The following is a 21,600-nucleotide window of genomic DNA, read 5'->3' on the forward strand; positions in this document are numbered from 1 at the left end:
ACCTTGATAAAACTTACCATTCCTTAATTTCAAAGACCACTGGTTTGGTTACCAGAGTAACGTGGACTAAATTACCATTTTATTGCTAACTTTTATTTCATTGTTTAAATTCTGGCTAATGTATAAAAGATTGCTACGATGAATTTCTGCTTCTATGAGAAACATGCTTGACTGGTATTCAGTATGCAGGAAACAAACAACTCTCCTTGTTGGGGGGTGAGGCGTGGGTGGGGTTCTGCACTGCCCTCTACACTGCCACCCCCTTGGCCAACCCGCTACCTGTTCAGAAGTTCCGTCATAAAGGTATCTTTTGTTGAACATGGAACAGGGCTGGGTCTACTTCTCGATACAAACTTCACTTGGTCATAAATGTCTGGCGGTGTTTTCAGGTTATTTCTGTTTTGTAAACCACTGTCTGGACCATCTGCCAGCTCGATGTCCCTGTTAAGTTCATTTTCCATCTCGCATTGTAGCTCAGGCTTCTTTTTCTCTTTTTTTCTCTCTGATTTTAGCTGTTTGTTTCCAAACCCCAAACCTTTTGCATCTTTCTTTTCTGCTTTGGTTTTGGAGACATCCATCTTCCTGCTACTGAGAGCTGGCAGTCTGTTCCTCCGAAAACCGAACCAGCTGGCAAAAGAAGGCCCGGGCTTCGGCTTCGCGTCCACAGAGGTGGACTTTGTTTGTACTTGGCCCTTTTCCACATTTTCCTGAATGCACAACATGACCTTTTCTTCGATTGTGGGTGAGAGGGGGGCTTCTGGGCTCACAACACCGGTCCTGGTTGTAGACGTGTCTGGATACCTTCCAGAAGTTTCTAGCTTGGAGGTCCTGCTGGTTTCAAAACTGCTGGGCTGCCGTGTCCTCCCCGGACTCTGAGGGGCTCCTGGGCCGTCCTTTGGGGTGGATGGGCACCTGCCGTGGTCGCTGCCTGCTTCCTCTGATGCAGTCACCCTGGCGCCTTCTCCCTGGGCGTAGGCCTGCTGCTCTTCTGTTCTGGGTGGGGCGAGGGGCCCTTCGGATTTTGGAAGGATCCTCAAAGGCAACTTGCTTGGACTCCCGTGCTGGCTGCTGGAGCTGCCTGTACTCCCCAGGGATCCCTGCCTGGAGGAAGGATGCCCCAGGGGCCTCCCAGCACCGGGAAGACCGTCAGACATGGGGGCAGACGCGGTCTTGCTGGGAGAGCCTTCCGTGGAGGAGCTCTGCCGGGTGAGGGAGTTGCCCCTCTCAGCGGTGTTGGTAATAATCTGAGTCCGGACCTTGCCTGGCCCTTCCACGGAGGCCGTGGGGGGCTTGTCCCCTGAGTGAGCACTGAAACTCTGGCTGCGGGCTTTGGCTCCGTTCATGCCTAGAGCTGGTTTTAGGAGCGGTTTGCTGGAGGACAGGGATCTCTTCACACACTTGTTTTCTACGGCATCTTTTCCATCAGCCCCAGGCGTGCTATCTTCCAATGACTCTGGCGTTGCCGTTTCCAGGGGAAGCCCTTCGGCCAGACTCTCCTGTGCTCGTAAACCCAGTGGAGACACATTTCTTTCACCTCCTGTGGTCTCAGGGCTGCTCCCGTTCCTGGAGGTCCCCGGCTTATCCTTGCTCACAGCCGCGGAACTTTTCGAGGCTTCGTTTAGGCTGTCTTTTTCATGTTTCCCTGGCACTGTAGAACTTTTCCTGAGCAACTGGGGAGACTTCATGAAGACTTTGAGCCCAACGGGGAGGCGAGTTTTCAGTCCTCTCTCGTGAGGGTTTTGACAACCGTGCGGGGTGCTATGGCTTTTGGAGGATGCTGCTGATGAGGGACTGCTAACCTGAGACGATGGTGACTCACTTACCCCTAAGAAGGAAGGCTTGGGGGATGTGGAGACACTGCCATTCAACTGTCCTTTTCTTGCTGGAGACACACCTTTGGAAGGCGGTATTTCCAGTGGCTCCTGGGTAGAAGGACAATTCTTGGGGGTCCGTAACCCTACGTCCGTTTGTGTGGTCCCAAGTGTTTGGTGAGGTGGGGTTCTGGGGACACTTCTCTTTGGAGAGACCTTTGGGGGCCCTGGGGCCATCCCAGCAAACGAGCTGGAGGGGCTGTGAGCAGGGCACCTGGTTTGGATGGCTGTTTCTGTGGAGGGCGGAGGGGGAGTGAAGACGGGCTTTTTGAAGGCCACAGAAGGTTTCTTCCCCTGCACTTCCGTCACGGTCTGATTAAAATAAATAACAGGAGCAGAGAATCCTTTCAGAGGGGGGGATTGCAACACTGCCCTTGCTGCGTCACTGGGGACCCCGCTTTCCGGCTTGGCCCATGCAGGTGGCGACAGATAGTCGTAACTGGGCCTGGCGAGTAGGGAGACCGACCTGCCTGGAGGGGACGGCAGGGAGGGCGGTCTCAGCCCGGCCTCCGGCCCCGGCTCACAGGGTTTATCCCTCGTGGGGGGCTCGCCATCGTCACTCGGCTCGGCGGGGGGCCTTGGCAGCAGCTGTGCCGCTGGAATCTGACTCCTGGAGTATTGGACCCAGTCCCTTCTGCTGAACACTTTGGAGCCGTGAGGGAGCTGGGTGGAGGAGGGTTTTGGAATGTGTGAATCCGGCGGTAAAGCAGAGAGGGGCTCTGGGCCTTCAGGCTTCTTGAACCGTGAGAGTTTCCCTGGAGCTGGTGACCTCTCAAGAGTCACTGGGCCAGCTGAGGGGACCGTGACGGAGGCTTCAGGCTCCATTATCCTTGATTTCTGAGGTGAAGACTTGCCCCTGGTAGGTATTTTTGTCAGGCTTTTCTTCTGATAGATGCCCGTGGCCACAGAGGACCTAGAATGACTCTGGCACGACGCAACGTGTGTTGGTTTGGTCAGTCTTTGTCGCTGAGTGTTTTGCGTCACCGTCCTGGGGTGGGAGGATTCAGTGGGTGTCACGGCAACACCATCTTCGTCTTCTCTTGGAATGTTTCTCTCGGCTTCCTCTTCAGATCTCTTCAAGAAAGCGAAGTCTCTAGCAGCGGCCCCTGGCTGTACATGAGCCATTCCCTGAGGTAGAAGTTCAGTGTGTTCTGTCTGGGGCCCAGCAGGGGCCTGACGGATGGAAATCTCCTTTCTGGTAACCGTGACCAGGCCAGTCTGGTGAGAGCTGAACTCAATGGGCTCGCCACCGTCTGCGTCAAATATGACAGTAATACATTCTTCTGAGGAAGTCCGTTTTACAACCCTTTGCTGCTTAATGAAACTGAACGTCTTTGGCCTGCTCTCGAAGTGGACGGGCACTTGCTTTTCTTCCTCCTCAGGAGACCCACGCTGAGATCTTCCAAATCCCACGCGGACGTCCAGGTTTTCCACGGCCTTGTCGGCGTCCACGGTCAAAGACACGTCTGAAGGGCTTTTCTCATCGCTGCTCTCTATGTGCAGCTCATCCAGGGTTTCGGTGTCATCCGTGTCTGAGAGATGGAGATTGACAGCCAGGCAGCCCTGGCTGGGCGGGTCCCTCTCTCTCTGTACCTGAAGCCCCTGCGCACTTGGGCACAGCTTCCGCTCCGAGGGACGGTTGCTAGCACAACTGGTCAGCTTCTCAGGCCTTTCCCAGGGGTAGACCGAGGAAGGGATTTCTGAACAGTGTTTGCCATTCAGCTCCCAGCCAAAGAGACTGTCAGAAGCACTGTGGGTTAGTTTACAACCGTGCAGCCTGCAGCCCTGGTGTGGAACTGCCTGGAGCGAGGCTAAGGAGGAAGGGTCCTCTTCGGCATCGTCGTGAGAATCTGTGTCATAAACAAATGCCTTGTGGGGCTCCTTGCAGGGGCTCCCCGTGTCCGTGGGTTTGCAGGGGGGATATTCCTTGAGGCTGCTACTTTTAATTCCTGGTGAATAGATTCCTTCATTGGAGTTCATGCAATCTTTATAACCCCATTTGGTTATCACTGATGGGGGTTCAAGTAACACTTTTCGCTTCTGGAGCTTTCTGAGTCCTTCCAAAATGTGGCTTTCCTTGATGCGAGTCGGAGGTAGTTCATCTGTGGGACTAGCAAAGCCACTCGGGAGTGAAGAGTCAATACTTAACCTTTTGTCCCAATTTTGTGATGACTGCTAGGAAAGAAAAGGAGATATGAGAAATGATTGAGCTCTGTGGAGCACCAATTTATAAAAGGAAAAGGCCATCATTAAACTTAATTCGTTCTAGTGGTTGATAAATATTCACATATAAATGCATTTATTCATTAATTAATTCAAACTAATTCATTAACTATGCAGCTAATCTCTACCTTGCCAGGTCCTGAGCTAAGTAGCATATGATATAGATAAGTAGCGGATAAGGACCCTGCCTTCAAGGAGCACGCAACCCCCAGGAGGAGCTGAGCTCAAGTAACCATAAGTCAAGGGATCATATGAGACATACAGGGGTAGGAGGTACTCCAGAATTTCAGACGAGGGAGACCACATGTCTGTTTGGAAAAAAACACAAAAAGCATGTAAGTTTTCTTTTCTTTTCTTTTCTTTTTTTTAAAAATAAACCTAGCTCTAGAAAGACAGATAGGTTTGCCTTAGTTTAAAGGTAGAGGAAATGATTTCCAGGTAGAAGAAATGGGATGGCAAAGACCTAAATTGGAAAAGTATGCTTAAGGAACACTTAGGGAATAACCAGAAGACAATATGGCTCACTGCTCAGTGTATATGGCAGGTAAAGAGGGTAAATGGAAAAGTGAGTTGGTCCCTGCCTTTACGGTCCCTTCCATTCTAAGGACTGAAAGTTAGAATGTCATGTGGCTTCATGACTTTACTTGATAGGCAGTGAACATCTGTGAAATGTTTACACAGATAGAGCAGCTGGGCATTTGCTGTTAGAACTCATAGCGATGGTTCACCTACTAACTTCAAAAGGTCAATTTCCTGTTCTTCATATTTCTCCAAATACCAGTGTTAGTTCTGGAGAGTGACCAAGAAGTGACACAGAAAAAAAACATGGCATTCTACTCAGACATTCATATTTATCAAATTACGGCTAGCAAGAAACAGAATGGCAGAGGAGGAAACTTACATTGACCCAGCATTTGCTGTGTATCAGCCTCTGACTCAGTGCTTTGATTTAATTTTCAGAACAATACCATGAGGGAGACATTATCAGCTCTATTTTACTAGGCGGGAAACTGAGATTCAGCAAGATCTGTCCTTTGGAGATCACATAATTAAGGGAGAGCTAGAGCAAAGGTTTGAACTCTGGTCTCCTGGGTCCTTCCTATGACTCATTTCTGAAGTGGCTGTGTGGAGATCTGAACCCAGGCAATCTGGCTCTAGAGACTGCACATCAGTCTGGATGCGATACTGCTGCAATGAAGCTTAGCCTCTGTTCTACCCTCTGTATTAGTCAAAGTCATAATAGAGACCGTAGGTTATTCCAACACCCCTCTTTTGAATGGAACTTGCAGAGTTTAATCACAAACCGGCACTCGGGGAAACTGGGAGGCTCTGACCTAATGACTTTTTTCTTTTAAAAGGCTATACAGTTAACGATGAAGAATGTCTATGAATGAATCTGGTGGTTTCCGATGTGCACTCTGCACCAGTCTTGGCTAAGAGTACAGCTCCTGTTGGCATCTCCACACTAGCTGCCCTGCTGCGCCAGGACTCCGAACACCCGAGCGCTCATAAGCTGAGGTCAACTCCATGTCAGAAACTTACCCTGGAATCTCAGCTTTTTAGTAAGCTGTGAGCATCTGCTTACATCTAAAACTTTCTCATAAAAATTTTATGATTTTTAAAAATCATAAAAATCTTGTTATCAACAATACGTCTTGTTTATTTTTTCTTTTTTTGTTATATGTATATTTGGTTTTAAGTCAAATTATATATTCTCTTTGGAAAATTCTCCAGGGTCAGGAGTTGCTGTGCATTGATTCTGTTTTGGTGATGCTCCCCCTTCCCCGTCCTCTTCTGCTGTGCCATTAAAAACTCCTTCGGAAATCAGAAGAAATCCCTTCAGTAAGTCTGGGTATTATAGACTGACCAGTGAGCAGACTGCCACAGCTTGGGTTTCTAAGAATTTCCATGATCCTGATGTCACGTTCACGAAAAAGAAGAGAAGCCAAAAAAGTACCCTCTTAGAGCTTGAAAAGGGCAGATTTGTTCCCGCCACAGATGTGCTCTGTGTCTGCCTACCCACTTCCTTTCTGCCTACCCGGAGCCTGCCCATGCTGTGGTCTGAGTCATCCCAGGGCCCAAGGCTGCAAACCTCCCAGGGCCCTGGCTCCCCACCCTGTGAGATTAGCCACATTCCTCCAACAGTTTTCCAAAGGAGGTCATGGTATTTAATAGCTTGAGAAAGGTTGAGGATAATCTTGAAACTTGAAAAAAAGCATGAATCTCCTATGGGGAGATGGTGGGACGAAGCTGGCATTTCATATTGGCGGCTTCATTCTTGGCAGGGAAAAGTCAGAAGAGAGTTGCTCTGGGGAGCAGTGCAGCTGGCTGAAAGATGCTGCGGATAAGGTAGGAGCCTGGGTTTAATGCCCACACTTCTTTCCTATTTCTTGGCTAGACAACAGTTTTACACATTCCTTTTTTTAAAAAATGACGTTCTTGGTCTTAACGGAAACAAACCCATCCCAACAACTGGGACTCCTCCACGTTTTAGGCTGATTCAAGAAGGTCAGTCTAGCAGAATGGTTAAGGTTCTGGAACCAACTGCCCAGCTCCACTTACTGGCTATGAGACCTTGGGATGGATATTTAATTTCTCAGCACCTCAGTTTACTTCTCTGTGAAATGGAGGAAATAGGAGAACCTACTTAATAAGCTATCACGAGAATTAAATGAGCTAGTACTTATGAAGAGCTGACAAAGCTGACATGAGGTAATTACTCAATAATACAAGCCAGATTCCTCCATGGAGGGCAGGCCAGTGCATTTCATGTAGGCTTCCCTTCTGTTTCTACACAAAACAATATTTAAAAAAAATACTTATGAACTACTAAAGAACCATTGGTCATATATTTGTTATTATATAGGTTACTATCATATTCAAATTCAAAATCATATTGTATGAATTTATTATGTAAGTTAATACTAAATGAGTACCTGGTACATGGTAAGAACTTAAGAAGTTCCTTAAATAACATCAACTTAAAATGTCTTCAGGACTTCTTCCCTGGTGGCGCAGTGGTTAAGAATCGCCTGCCAATGCAGGGGACACGGGTTCAAGCCCTGGTCCGGGAAGATCCCACATGCTTCAGAGCAACTAAGCCCGTGCGCCACGACTACTGAGCCTGCGCTCCAGAGCCTGCGAGCCACAACTACTGAAGCTGGTGCGCCTAGAGCCTGTGCTCCGCAACAAGAGAAGCCACCGCAGTGAGAAGCCCGCGCACCGCAACGAATTGTAGCCCCCGCTCGCCGCAACTAGAGAAAGTCCATGCGCAGCAATGAAGACCCAACGCAGCCAAAAATAAATAAATAAAAACAAATAAAGATAAAATAAAATAAAATGTCTTCATGGGACTGGGTCTAGTTTGCCGGACCCCTGAGAATCAGGACTTTTCTCTGGGAGATGCGACAGGCACGCTGGTATTCCACGGCCATTCTGAGCTGGGACACTGGTAAAATCTCCAGACGACGGCTAACGGAGTGTGTGTGACGTGTCTCAAGAACCTTATTTCTCCTCTTCCAGGGAAGAGACGTCCCTAGAATATCGAGGGTTGTTCTAACTGGAAAAATTTCAAGGAAGAAAGAAAAGAAAAGATAAAGGCTCAGAGAGAGAGAGAGAAAGAGCTGTGAATGACGAGCAGAGCAGGGGGCTCTGGGAGCCAGCAATGTTCAGAGACGAAGAGAGGGAACATCCCCCCCACCACCTCCCCAGTCTGCTAAGGGCCAGGTCCCTGGCAGTCGTTATTCAGAACTCCGAACAGCTCCTTAGAAGGAGCAATTCTGATAACACCCCAGGCTCCGCACCTTGCATTGTAAGTCTGAGTCCAAGGGAATAAGCTCTAAATTCAAGCTTGAAATCTTTTTCTGAGCTCTTGTTCAGAGTATGAAGAACCTCCTCCCTCACCCAAATTTTCTGGCAGTTATGGAATTTCCCTGGTTTCTTATGCTTCTGAAGTCATAAACTAAATTTATACAGATGACAGAAAACTGATCTCCAAATATTCGAATTCAGGGTTTCCATTCTCCTGTACTCTTTGTTTTTCTTTAACATTAGGAAACTGCAGAAACAGCTATTCCAGATTCTTGGCTTATACCAGTGTGCAAAGATGTTTATTCAAATCGTGAAGGAATCTTCAGCGGCGTGAGCCCACTTTGCAGATGGGAGTCATTCCAGCCGTAAGAGTTATTTAAAAACCTGGTAGAGGAACTCCTGGCATCTAAGTAGAGACATGCTCGACTTGCACTGAAGCCATAGCGCTTGTCAGCTACCATGGAATTCTCTCTACTGTGCCACCCTCCAACTTACAGCCATAATATTAGTGTTTTATGAGGCTATTGCACTGATTAAAGGTCAATATAATACATGCTATTTTTGAGCAGTAAACTCCTACAAAGCTAATGATACTTCCAAAACTTTCGGCCATTCATTTGGAGAGAACGCACCGCTCTCCTATTCTCTAGAAGGAAAACTTTTGAGTTCTCACAGGATGCTCAGTCTGGAATGACTTGGCACGTGGCCAAGTTCACTCCCATTTGCAGTGGACATTAACAAGTCTCTCTGAGCATCACAGGCATGATGTCCATAAAACTACTTGAAAATGTCTTAGTTGGTCTGAAGCGTGGTCAGTTCCATTAGGCCAGGGTTCCAGTTCCAACTCGATATAAATCTGGGAATTCGGTGGGCTCCACCAAAGCACAGAAGGGAAATGTCTTTCTCTCGCAAACTCCCTCCCATGATAGCCTCGTCACCTGAGGTTGAATCATCATGCCGCTTCTCACTGGCTGTGTGACTTCTAGCAAGGAACTTAACTGTCTCTAGCCAATTTCCTCTTCTATGTAATGGGGAGAATCGTATTTCCCTCTTCGGTTTTGTGAGGCGTAAATGAACAAGAACTCAGCAAATGGTCATTTCCTTCTTCACCTCCCTCCCACCTTCCGCCTTCCTACCGGAAGAGGCTTCTTTTCTGGTTCTCCCTGACGCTGCGGTGCCCTGAAAGGAGCCTTACCCTTTTCCTGAGGTTCTTCCCGTCATGCCACGTGTAGGAGGAGCCGCTGGAGTATTCGCTGCAGGTGCTCGAGAGAGACAGCTCGCTGCTGCTACAGCTGCTTCGAGGACAGAGATGACCATGGATGGCAACCCCCAGGCCAGGGCGTTTCAAAGCAGGGGTTCCTGATTTTGTGTTCAGCTGGCACTCCTAAAAAAAGCAGGACAGCTCTCAGCTAGGACTTTGCTAAAGGAGAGAGGAAATACCAGCTCAGCATCATAATGAGGTAGGAGCGAATACAGCCCTGTGGTTAGAAACACAGACTTTGGGGTCAACAGACTAGGGGTTCAAATCTTGGCTGTGACTCTGACTAACATGCCTGGGAAATGATTTAATCTTTTAGAGCTACATTTTCTTTTAAAAAAGTGAATAATAATAATTCCGCGCACTGTTTAGGGTCACTGCAAGGACCAAGTGAGTTTCTAGATGAGAAGCGTACAGCATAGGATCTGGTCTAAGCAGGTGCTCAATTATTATGAGCTGCCGTCATCGTTAGGCAGAAATATGACACTGGTAGTGTCCCATTTTATCCAGTCATACTGGTTAAAGAATCAGATCAATATCAAGACATGACTTTAATGCTACAAAAGGAAGAAGACAGAGCAGCATCTCTGGCTTAAGGGTTCAAGAGCATGGGCCCTGGACTGGAGTCCAGCAACCTGGCTCTCAGGCTACAAGTGCCACCAGATATGAGATATTGAGAAAGAAAGCATTTAACTTCCACGGATCTTATTGTCTTCCGGTGTAGGGTGGGACAGTTCTACCAGATTACTCTTATGATTCCTATGGCTCTGATAACATCATTATAAGTCTGGGATCAAATGCCCAGGAAGCCATGTACTGTAATGGAACACCAAACCTGGGAATCATGAGGCTCTGCTGTATAGATCCTAGGACTTTTCCTAGCAGTTGGCTATCCGAATGGTTAAGATTCTCACATCAAACAGATCTGGGTCCCACACAGAAGGATCCAAGCAGTTAGAATTCTAGTGGGTCTGCATAAGGCACGGGTGACAAAGCTGTAGACACCCCAGAACATCTTGACAGCCACATTATAGGCCCCTAATGTAACAGATGAAGCTCCACTAACTGGACAGGCTAAATTAATTTAGCATCCCGATCACAAGAATGGACTCTCTCCATTACAGTCTCATTCCTGTCCCCTATCTAGAAAAGCTTTGTCTCAGAAACTCATTGATGGGAAACCATCTGTCTTTGTGTCACTGGCAGAATGGCTAAGTCTCTTACTTGTGCAAGTTACTGACACTTTATGGGTGCCTTTAGTACCTGGGTACATATCACTGTTCTCCAAATGCAATTCCAACTGACGATGACTAAACACCAGCTTGGGGAGGGAAGGTAATGCTGTTCTGGGAGCACCCGTGGTCCATAGGAAACCCCTGCATCAGTACAGAGGGCATGTTTAATCTGATGTCTAATCAATATCCATAATGCGTAATAATGTTAGATTTTCAATATCAGGCGTCTGCCTTGCTATCGATACTTCATTTTGGCTGCACAATAATCTCTTTAAGTGATCTGAAAATGCCAAGGAATTTTACTACTCTATTTTTCCCCCTGAAATTTGGCTCTAAATATCACTGAAAGGAGAAAGTCATCTTAAAATCCAGCTTTCAGCAATATTTATTGATTTATGACCTTACTTACTGCCAGATGTCACTTAGTTAAGGGGAGTTCATGTTTGTATCTCAACAACTACCCTCTGCCAGTGGTCCCAATGCACTGGAGCACGATGCAGTTAGGACTCAGCCATGGCACACACATCTGGAATATGCCCCGAACAGACTTTCAGAAATATCACATCATGAGCCACTTCTACTTGTGTGTCTTCTGTTTTCTCCATCCCATTCTCTGATATTTTGCGGTTTGGCTTGGCAGGGTGGTGGTTTTTATTTAGGACTACCTCTGCTCTGGAACTTGTGTCTACTATCCAGAGAGAGACTGCATCCGTGTCCTTTGAGGCCATCCGATCTAAACTTCTCCCATGGCTTTTCTCACACCCTGCACAGGTGTCAGTCACCGTTTATATTCTACCTTTTCCCAAAGTACTGAAGCTTATACGTGATTTCTGTCTTTCCTATCTATACCTTCCCACCTCACCTATCAAAATACTGTCTATTTTTACAACTCATTCCCAGGCCTCTTTTTAACAAATAAGCTTCCTTGCCCAGTTGTCACACGTGTGCACCTCCATACAGATGTCGGATTAAGAGGACAGGACACTAGAACTCAGAAGATGAGCTGGAGGAGGAAGGCATTGTTGCCTCTCCCTTGACCTTGAACTTGAGATGCCCAGATGTGATGGAGGACATGGTTGGGAGGTGGGGAAGGCCCATCAATGTCATGTGGGGCAGGCAGGGCTGGGGTAGCCATGCACAGAAGTGTCCTCTAAGCCGGGCTTTTCATCCTTTCATGGGCACATAAGTCATCCCAGATCTTGTTAAATACAGATTTTGATTCAGTAATTCTGAGGTGGGGTCTGAGATGTAGTATTTTAAGAAATTCCCAGGTGCTTTGATGCTGCTGGTCCAGGGCCTGTGCTTTGAGTAGAAAGCCCCTAGCCTAGGAGGAGCGAAGAGAGACGATTACCTCTCATGCGGATTACTTGGTAGCAAGTTGTGTATCTCACAGTGTGACCTGGGCTGTGCTGAGCAGGATGAAAGGAGTGGTGTGAGCCCTCTCTTGGAGCAGTGTACTGGGGAGGGTGTGTGTGTGTGTGTCTGTGTGTGTGTGTGTGTGGTGGGGTGATTACAGAGTAATTCTTTGCCAAGAAGAGGAAGGGGCGAGTCCTCTCTACTAGGAAATTCTCCCACCTTTCCCTGACCTTGGGCAATCAATGTTGGAATTTAATAAGGGACCCAGCATCTCTGACATCATGGCTGAAAAGCGAGCTCCTCTGTCCTGAAGTTTCTTCCCTCATCAGCACATGATTATCATGTAGGATTACCTGCTCCAATAAATAACTGTTCTGTGATTGAACGGTTGAATCCCAAGGCCACTTATAAGGGTTAAATCCTGGCTCTCTCACTGGCTAACTCTTTGACCTTGGGAAAACTATTGAACTCCTCCATGCCTCAGTTTCATTCTTTCTAACTGGAGGTAATGAAAGCACCTAGTACATAAGATCAACGTGAAGAGTGAAGAGCCGCTGCCCATTAGTAGTAGTTCGCTTAATGATATTTAGTAATTATTAGTAATAGTAAAACTTAGTAACTGTCAGGTTTTACTACTATTACTAAAAATGTTTCTTTTTTTAATACGTGTGTGTCTTGGTTTTTCAACAAAATTATACTTTATAGCCTCCCTAAGGGACCATGCATTACACTTCTTAATGTGCCATCATGGTCTTACACATGGGCGCTGTGATGAGAAACAGCCAGAAGTGGGTGTGCTTTATTTCCACGGGTCACTGATGTGACCTTCTGTAGGGACACACCAGTAGACACTTCTCTCTATTCTCATTCTCCATCTTCACCACGTTCTTCTGTGGCCGTGGCATGCGGCCAAATACTTAAGAACGCGAGAGGGCTAAAGCAGTGGAGATCTCGTCATGGCTCCAAACTGTTATCAGGTACTGTGTTATGTACATTTTATATATTATCTTATTCAATCCTCACTACAACTCTCAGAAATAGAAAAGAAATATCATTTTTTCTCATTTTCCAGATGGGGAAGCTGAGGCTCTGAGGTGTTAAAATCTTGTCCAAGGTCACCCAGTCAATACAACATTCTGATGTCAGGCCCAGGTCCCAGCCACTATGACATAGCTCCAAGTAAGGCCCCTGACAATAAGCAGAACTCCTGCACGTATATAGACTTCCTTCCAAAACATCCTCCTGAGAAGAGTCATAATTAGTAATAGATAATGATTATTATTAAAATTCTTCTTTGCCACAAGATGTATGTTGGTTTCCGTTGCAACATTATCTTAATTGTGTTGATTTAATTGGCAAAGTATACCATTTACACTATTCAAAGTGTCTTTTTCCCATAGTGTATTTTAGATTACCACCTTGAAGCACTCATATGCTTTAACATCCTTACTATGAGAAATGCAATACAAAATCCATAATTTTAGTTAAAAAAAGGAGAGAGACGTAGAGAATGAAGGCAAGGATTTCTTGGATAAAAACTGCAACTTAAAAAATTCCTGATCTTAAGGCCATATTATAGATTGGATGCCATTAAGGTCTTCATGAATGTTTAAAATGACAGCATTCCACTGACATTTAATTCCAATCTAACTTGAGAATATTTACCTCCGATATAGACTCTCCTAGCTACACTTATAAAATTATACAGTAAAATAAAAGGCCAGTTATCCACAAATGTCCATCTGTCATTGTTTTCAGCCTAACATTTTTCATTATATATTTATTTGGCTCTTGTGTTTTTCAAGATACTTTTTTTATGTCAATGAGAGTTAAAAACCACGCTGGTTAAAGTTTTGCCAAATAAGCACAAAGATAACCCTAGCTAAAGAAAAAAAAAGTACAGACCATGAATTTTTAAAAGTTCATACATAATATATCATAAAAGTAGGATGAGTAATATGGGACATGGGCTTTAATAAAAAGCTCCTTGGCCATTTCTCAGAGACTTTGAGATGTAATCAATACCCAAAAAGGTATCTTGGGGACGAGGCAAGATTTATGATATTTTTGCCGACAGTGACACTTTCTGCTTACTTCATCAGCTGGTGGACATGATATTGAATTGCAGAGAACACAAGAAAGGAAAGTATTTTTAATCTGCCTGACAATGCTTCAAGGGTGCGCTTTATGGTTCACTTGTGACATCATTTCTGATGGAAGGAAGGAAAATAACAACCTGAACAAATGTCCTGAAGGCGACAGGGAAACTCACGTGCATTTCAACATCAGTTCGTGAGTGCGTCAGACTCCGGCTTCTTTCCACATCTGAGAGCAAATCCCCGGTTGAAAGATCTAAGATGCGGGAGTGAAGTTTCTGTGTAAAAACAGGCAGAAATTTTGAATAGTGTTGATTTAATTGTTTGTTTCAAATCTTGCCTTGGACAGGTAAATCTCAAAAGAGTTGACATTTCTAGATTAGATAACATATCCTAACTCAAAAAAGTTTATCTGAGTTTATCAGTGTTCTATATATACACACGTGCAATTACACATTATAAACAATAATCACACTTTCACAGTCTGTCAGTATGTGTTGGAAAATAAGTAGTAAGGAAAAAGAAATAGCAAGAAAAATGTGAATACCCCAATACACTTATTGGCTTTTGATATTAACATTAAATTAACTTTTGATATTCACATTAAAAAGCACTCACCATGTTAACCTTATTATGTTGAGTAGTGGTTAAAATCTGAGCAAATGATTGTAAAAGTGACCTTATTTCTAAACAGCACTGATCTTGTGAAATCTTCCCTTGAACACATTTTAGCTCAAAGTCATTAATGTCATCTGTTAGGAACAATTAATGTGAATAGAAAATAATTGCATCAGGGATCTGGGGACTTGGAGGGCTTTGTGCATTAATATTCACATGCCATTCGATTATATACTCAATTCTTTATTTCAGCTTTGCTTGGGTGGCCTGCTAAACCAGGGACATTTCACTATATTAATCTTTATCCTAATTACTAAGGCTTTTCTGTAGATATTAAATTTGATCTTTTTAATTGCAAATACAATAAAACTCGTGATTTATGTCTAATGTTTCTGCTAGGCTGATGACATTTTAAAAATGGTACTTACAGCCTGGTTTGTCTTGGTTACAACTTTTGTGACTTCAGACACTAAAAAATCGAATTGAATAAGTAAATAATGTGGCTGAGATGCCTCCCTCACCTCTGAAAAGTTTTTCTATTCCTTTTCCTCCCAGGAAAGGCCTTGCTGCATACTGATGTTGATCTGGGAAATGACTAGTTCTCTGCCAATAATTAATGCTAGGATCATCTTAGCATGCAGGGGTTGCCCAAGGGTCACTTTGTCCCAGCAGATCCACCATGTTGTCAGCAGGGCTGTGAACTCCACTAAAATGAGCCATATTTACTGTTCCCCATTTGACTTCCTTCAGGTTGAACTCGTGTGAAAGCCCTGTGTACCTGGTTAGTCACTCAACAAACATCTATTCAGCACCCACTGAAGGATAAGCACTCTGGTAGCATTGCGCTGCATCCATCTGCAGGAATAAAGGCAGTTTTTTTTTTTTTTTTCTGCTATGGATCAGTTCTCCTTCTTATCAGTAGAGCTTAAAATCATTTGCTTCAGACTTATACTCTTTTTTTTTTTTTTTTTTTTTTTTGCGGTACGCGGGCCTCTCACTGTTGTGGCCTCTCCCGTTGCGGAGCACAGGCTCCGGACGCGCAGGCTCAGCGGCCATGGCGCACGGGCCCAGCCGCTCCGCAGCATGTGGGGATCTTCCCAGACTGGGGCACGAACCCGTGTCCCCTGCATCAGCAGGCGGACTCTCAACCACTGCACCACCAGGGAAGCCCCAGACTTATACTCTTGCTTCTCTCAATTTGTGTTTGTGGAGTTACTTTAACCAAAAAGAACATAAATCCTAGATATCTGGTTTTCCATTATTTTGAAGATTCTAATTTCTCCAACAATGCCAAGACATCAATAGGTAACTAGAGCCAGGATGTTGTTTCTGCACAATATTTATAATCCTTATCTCGAGCTCCCTCTAGAATCAAAGATCTTTTAGGCTCCAGGATCTGTCACACAATGTGTCATACTCAGTAAGTACACAACTGATGCTTGTTGTAGTCCATAAAGAAAAAGATGTCTATATTTTCTCCACCCACATATAGGTTTTAAGGATTGAGAGAGTGCCAAAAGAATGATAACATTCTAAGACTTAAGAACACATTTATCAACATGCAAAGAGTCAAAGAATTTATGGGAAATGACATTCAACAAAAGAAATGATGATTTTGAGTGGTATATCATGTGATTTGGGGGAAGAGTCCTTATAGATTAGATATCTGATTTCTTATTCAGTTCATGGTTACACTTCTTACCAGATATATGATGTCATCGTTTTGCTTTCTGCATGAATATGTGTATATATAAACCCATCCTCCTAAATGAGGTTATATTTTAGTTATTTTTATGCAAATGGTCAGTTCTCTCCATTGAAATAGGTAAAGTCATGAAGGAGAGGAGACAGATCCTTGGGCAAGGGGACCTGAGTTTCAGCCCGAAGGCACAGATTTTACCAGATCTCAGGATGTAACTGAACCTCTTTGTCTCAGATTCCTTGCCTGTTACAAAGGGATGGAAGAAGCTACTTAACCTACCTCTCAGGTAGGGAGAGGTACTGCCATAGTCAGAAAGGATAATAAGTAAGATAGTACTGTGAAATTTACACAGTTTTATACCAATTAATTGTCATAACTGAGAGTTGGTAATTTCTTTTTTTAAAATCATCTTTATTGGAGTATAACTGCTTTACAATGGTGTGTTAGTTTCTGCTTTATGACAAAGTGAATCAGCTATACATATACATTTATCCCCATATCCCCTCCCTCTTGCGTCTCCCTCCAACCCTCCGTATCCCACCCCTCTAGGTGGTCACAAAGCACCGAGCTGATCTCCCTGGGCTATGCGGCTGCTTCCCACTAGCTATCTATTTTACATTTGGTAGTGTGTATATGTCCATGCCACTCTCTCACTTCATCCCAGCTTACCCTTCCCCCTCCCCGTGTCCTCAAGTCCACTCTCTATATCTGCGTCTTTATTCCTGTCCTGCCCCTAGGTTCTTCATAAACTTTTCTTTTTTTAGATTCCATATATATGTGTTACCATATGGTATTTGTCTTTCTCTTTCTGACTTACTTCACTCTGTATGACACACTCTAGGTCCATCCACCTCACTACATATAAGAGAGTTGGTAATTTCTTAAATGCTAAGGTACAAAGGAATCATTTGTTGTTACAGTTTACATGTATGTAAGGAGAGTAAAAACTGACTTAGAGGAAAATAAAATCTACTTCTGTGTTAAGGCTGTAGGTAAGAAAATAAAAGGTAAATAACATCCTTTCACATAAACATCCTTCATGGTTAAATAACCACAAAAGCTCACAATACCATTAGGTGTTATACTTTTATAATAAGTATTTTTATGAAAGGTTTGTATTTTCTACATATACATATATAATAAATAAATTCTCATAGAGAGAGGGAGAGAGAATATTACTTTTCAAACTGGTGTTGTGATGTTATGTGGCCTTAATTCAGGTAGAATATATACATGAGGAAGTCAATTAAAACCATTGACAGAGTATAACTGACAGGAGAGTACCCCTGCCTCTTCAAGGAAGTCCACCTGCTTAGTTTGAGGGCAAATTCACTATCACATGACTACCTACCTACAGTTCATGTATACTGAATAAGTGTCCATTCAGATAAAGTCTCCCACCTGAAAATTTTCAAACTTGTAATCTTTAGCCTACGAATCTGGATGAATCCTGGATCTGACTCAGACATGATTTTGTGCGTGCGTGTGTGTGTGTGTGCATGTGTGTGTGTGTCTTTGTGTGTGTGTTTAGACATGAGAGATAACAATATTACTCATTATAGATTTGAAATTGACCTCACATCACTTCTCATACTATCTCAGTAACTGAGATTTCACTTGGTCTTAGAAATAGAGACTCCCAGCCTCACACATTCTCAAACTAGAGGCCAGTGAGATCTTTTCACTCAAATGCTTCCTTTCATGGTAACTGTTTACCCGTCTCTTCCTGCCAGACTGGTTTCACCCCTCTCACTTCTGAGCTGGTGCTTTTGTCCGTCTGCCTATAGCACACTCTCCCTGCTCCTGCCCACCTGCCTGAAACCTGCTCACTATTCAGGACTGCACTGAAACCTGCCTGTAGGGTTGTCCGTCATCTCTAGCTCCCAGTGGATTCCTCACCCAGATGGATTACGGCCTCCATCATTTTGGCCCTTTATCTGAAGTGCGTAATGGCTGAATTGCTCCTGTATTGCAGGGTCTATTTCCCTAATGGGGTGACCAGCTCCATGAGAATGCAGGCCAAGCCCTCGATTTCTGCTTTGTCTCTGTGGCAGGGGCTGGCTAGGTGTCATGGAACTCATTCCCTCTTCCCTCTAGCCACACAGCTGGACTACATTTCCCAGCATCCTTTGCAGTTAGGTGTGGCCATGTGACAGGGTTAGTTCCAGCCAACGGGGTATGAGCAAAAGTGATATCTGTCCTGGCCCGGGAATATCTCCCACATGCGGTGCTCCACCCTCTTTCCCCTTCCACCAGTTTGATGCAGCCAACTCAGCACAGCAATCACAGAAGTCACATGTTGAAGATGGAGCCAGCAGGTAGGAGGAGTTTGAATTTCTGAAGTCAATGGAAAAGAGCTGCCCTGGGACCAGAAGTACCTCTTCTGGACTTTCCACAAGAAAGAAACTTACACTGGGTTTGAGCCATTAATCATTTGGGGGTTTGTTTGTTATCAGGATTAATATTAACTGGCTGATGTCACCCTTTTCTGAGATAAGCACTCTAGAGCAAACAGAGCAGTCACTAAATAAAGACACACATAAATTCCTATGCACACATTATGTATATACACACATTATATACACATTCAGAAACACATATTCACGCGTGTATTTTCAGCTTCATGGAGAAGAGGTCTACTTTGTGTCACTATGCAGGGGTAGGGGTGAGGGGTTGTGTGACCAGCCATGGTGTAGCTCAATCCACAGTCAGAACACATGCCTCACAGCAGAGTAAAATACCGTGGTCAGCTTTGGGGACCTGGCTATGCCAGAGCAGCCAGGGCCAGAAATACAAGCTGGGTTAATAATTTTTGGTGGATTACTCTGCCTTCAGTCAGCCAGCTCTATTTTCTATTTTACAGTTTTGAATCTGTAATTCAAGGCCGAGAAGGACTGCACCTGAGACCAACTGCGCATCACCTGGTGGGATGGAGGTGGAGGGGCCCCTTTCACAGTAGCCCGGATAGCTTTGCAGCTCTCCAGCTAATGATGGCGGCCGAGACTGAGACCAAGGTGTGCCTGGCTTTCAGGGTGGGGCTGGAGGGCCGCTTTGCCATTTTTTGTTTCTCTCCTCACTCATGGAGCTGCACTTCTTCACATGCTTAGTGAAGGCTTGTTGCATTTAACAGAATTCTGCCTTTGGAGTTTTGCTCAGTACCGAGACGATGTCACGACTGGAAGGCAGTGATTACTGAGGCCAGGACGACACTGAGTCCTTATTTAGTGACACAAGGTGAGGTTAAAAAGCAGATTATCTGAGAAATGTGGGTAACGTGGGAAACCATACTGGAAAAACCAAATGAAATAGGGTGGAGCAGCTTTTGTATTTATTGATGTACTCCCTAAAGTTTGAAGAGGATTGTGTGAAGTTTTTCATTTCAGGATTTCAGACGGAACGAGGAACATCCAAAAAGGATTGTCTAACCATCACTCCCTTATCTTCATTCAGATCTGGTGACAGAATTAAGCTAATACCATAATCATGCATACAATTATTCTCCCCTCTAACTAAGAAAACCAAATACCTGTAAAAAAGAAATTATGAGAGTGAATATGGCATATATCTGATTAATGGACACTACCAACATGGGTAATTTAGGTTCAGCCACAAAAGGTGAATGTGAATTAGTGTTTTTAATCTGATCTGCTTCAATCCCCTTGATTTACTCAAGCTTGGTAGATGCTACAGTACCAAGATCCTGAATTCTACCGTGTCCTGTTTTATATTCTCTAGAGTTCTTTCTGCCCCTTGTGGAAAAGGTCTCCCAGTCAAATGGGATGGCTTCTCTGCCCACAATTCTTGAAGTCCTATTTTATTTATGAAGCGATGAGTTCTGCTATTGCCAAATGACCTAGGGCCCAACCTTCTTTACCGACCACGTTTCCCTGAATTCTATTCCTAATGCCCTCTACCACCCATCAGAAGGTATTTTTCTACTCTCAAAAAAGTTCATGGTAGTGTATTTAGGAGTGGAAGAATTTCTTGGGATTTGCCCACTCACCATTGCTATCTTTAGCCATTCAACCCTCTCCCCAAGAGACACAATACCAGCAGCTGACCCTGGTCGCTTCTCATCTCAGAGCCTAGGCTCAACTGCTCTTGCCCGCTCCCCTGCTGAGTGCTGCTGCTCTCACTGCTCTATCTTGGCTGGTGGCTCATTTGTACTTGACCTTGTTTAGGAATCACCCTCCCTCACAGATCTAGTTGTAGGAAAAATGGGGTGTGAGAGGATGGTCACGTCCTAGGTCTTGAGTGAGTCCCTGGGGTGGGCCACCAAGGGAGGGTCCTTGGCTTTGTGCAGGAAAGAATTCAAGAGCGAGCCGTAGTAAAGTGAAAGCAGGTTTATTTAGAGAGGTACACACTCCACAGACAGAGTGTGGGCCATCTCAGAAGGTGAGCGGCAGCACTGAACTATGGGTGGTTCATTTTGACGGGCTGGGTAATTTCACAGGCTAAAGAGTGGGAGGGATGATTCCAACTATTTTGGGGAAGGTGCAGGGATTTCCAAGAATTGTAGCATCACTCACTCTTTGGCCTTTTATGGTTGGCCTCAGAACTGTCATGGCGCCTGTGGGTGTGTCATTTAGCTAATGCATTACAGTGAGCGGATGATGAGGCTCAAGGTCCACCGGAAGTCAAATCTTCTGCCATCTTGGGCCTAGTAGGTTCTAACCGGTTTTTGTCGTATCCTGTCCTTCTTAATATTGTGTCATTCTTTTAATAGTTGTACCCTGCCCCCTTCCTCCCTGTCTCATTGTGGCCTGGATCCTAGGCTGATTTCTTGGATGAAGAATTTACTGCTTCGTCAGCTGTGGCTTTGTTGTCACAATGTCTTGCCTCCACCTTGGAGATCTGACCTCAACTCACAGCTTCCGGAGAGCTTCCTAGAGCCCCACCCCTGCTCCCTCAATTCAGCCCATGCTGGTCCCCAGGCAGTGTGTTTCATCCCCTTTTATCCCAGCACAAAGGAAGCAAGTCTGGAGTACGTAGTTATGAAATCCTTTGAGCATCTTTGGATTTTGCCAATTTCATGGCTTTTCCTGTGAGTTCACCTTTCTTGGATATCCTCTGTTACAGGGGTAGAAAACATGTGCGGTGGATTTGGTATATATTTAAGAGACTTGTTCTAAATATGGCTTGAATTAGACATCTCCAAGTGAATAAGCCTTGTTCCTTCTGTTGGGTAATAAGGCAGTTTTCACAGGTATGCACAAGGCTCTGAAAGGAAGTTCAAGGAAATCTCCTAAAATGACTCGAAGCCTGATTAAGATAATTTTTCTTTGGAAGCTTTACTCCCCAGATGATCATCCCCAAACCCCCCAAGTTTTATCTTTCTCACACACTAGACTTACATTTTTATTTACATCTTGCCACACTCAGAAATGTGATTTTTCATCAGCCCTTCCAAACCCCATCAAGAGATATTGTG

General features: G+C 44.7%; 1 protein-coding gene across 5 annotated transcripts in view; it reads right to left on the reverse strand.

The window, feature by feature from the left end:
* Nucleotides 1–21,600, reverse strand: part of NCKAP5 (NCK associated protein 5) — a 1,063,262-nt gene that overhangs the window by 99,358 nt on the left and 942,304 nt on the right. For 4 of the 5 annotated variants that reach the window (XM_081241961.1, XM_081241960.1, XM_081241962.1 and 1 more), the window contains exons 11-13: nucleotides 14,026–14,127; nucleotides 9,100–9,288; nucleotides 280–4,046 (exon numbers count right to left, since the gene is read on the reverse strand). In XM_081241961.1, the coding sequence (XP_081098087.1) occupies nucleotides 280–4,046; nucleotides 9,100–9,288; nucleotides 14,026–14,127 (4,058 nt within the window). The remainder of the gene's footprint in view (nucleotides 1–279; nucleotides 4,047–9,099; nucleotides 9,289–14,025; nucleotides 14,128–21,600) is intronic. The other variant, XM_081241963.1, reaches the window with a different exon arrangement.

Source organism: Mesoplodon bidens, assembly GCF_964165515.1.
Source record: "Mesoplodon bidens genome assembly, chromosome: 8".
In the NCBI taxonomy this organism is placed as follows: Eukaryota; Metazoa; Chordata; class Mammalia; order Artiodactyla; family Ziphiidae; genus Mesoplodon; species Mesoplodon bidens.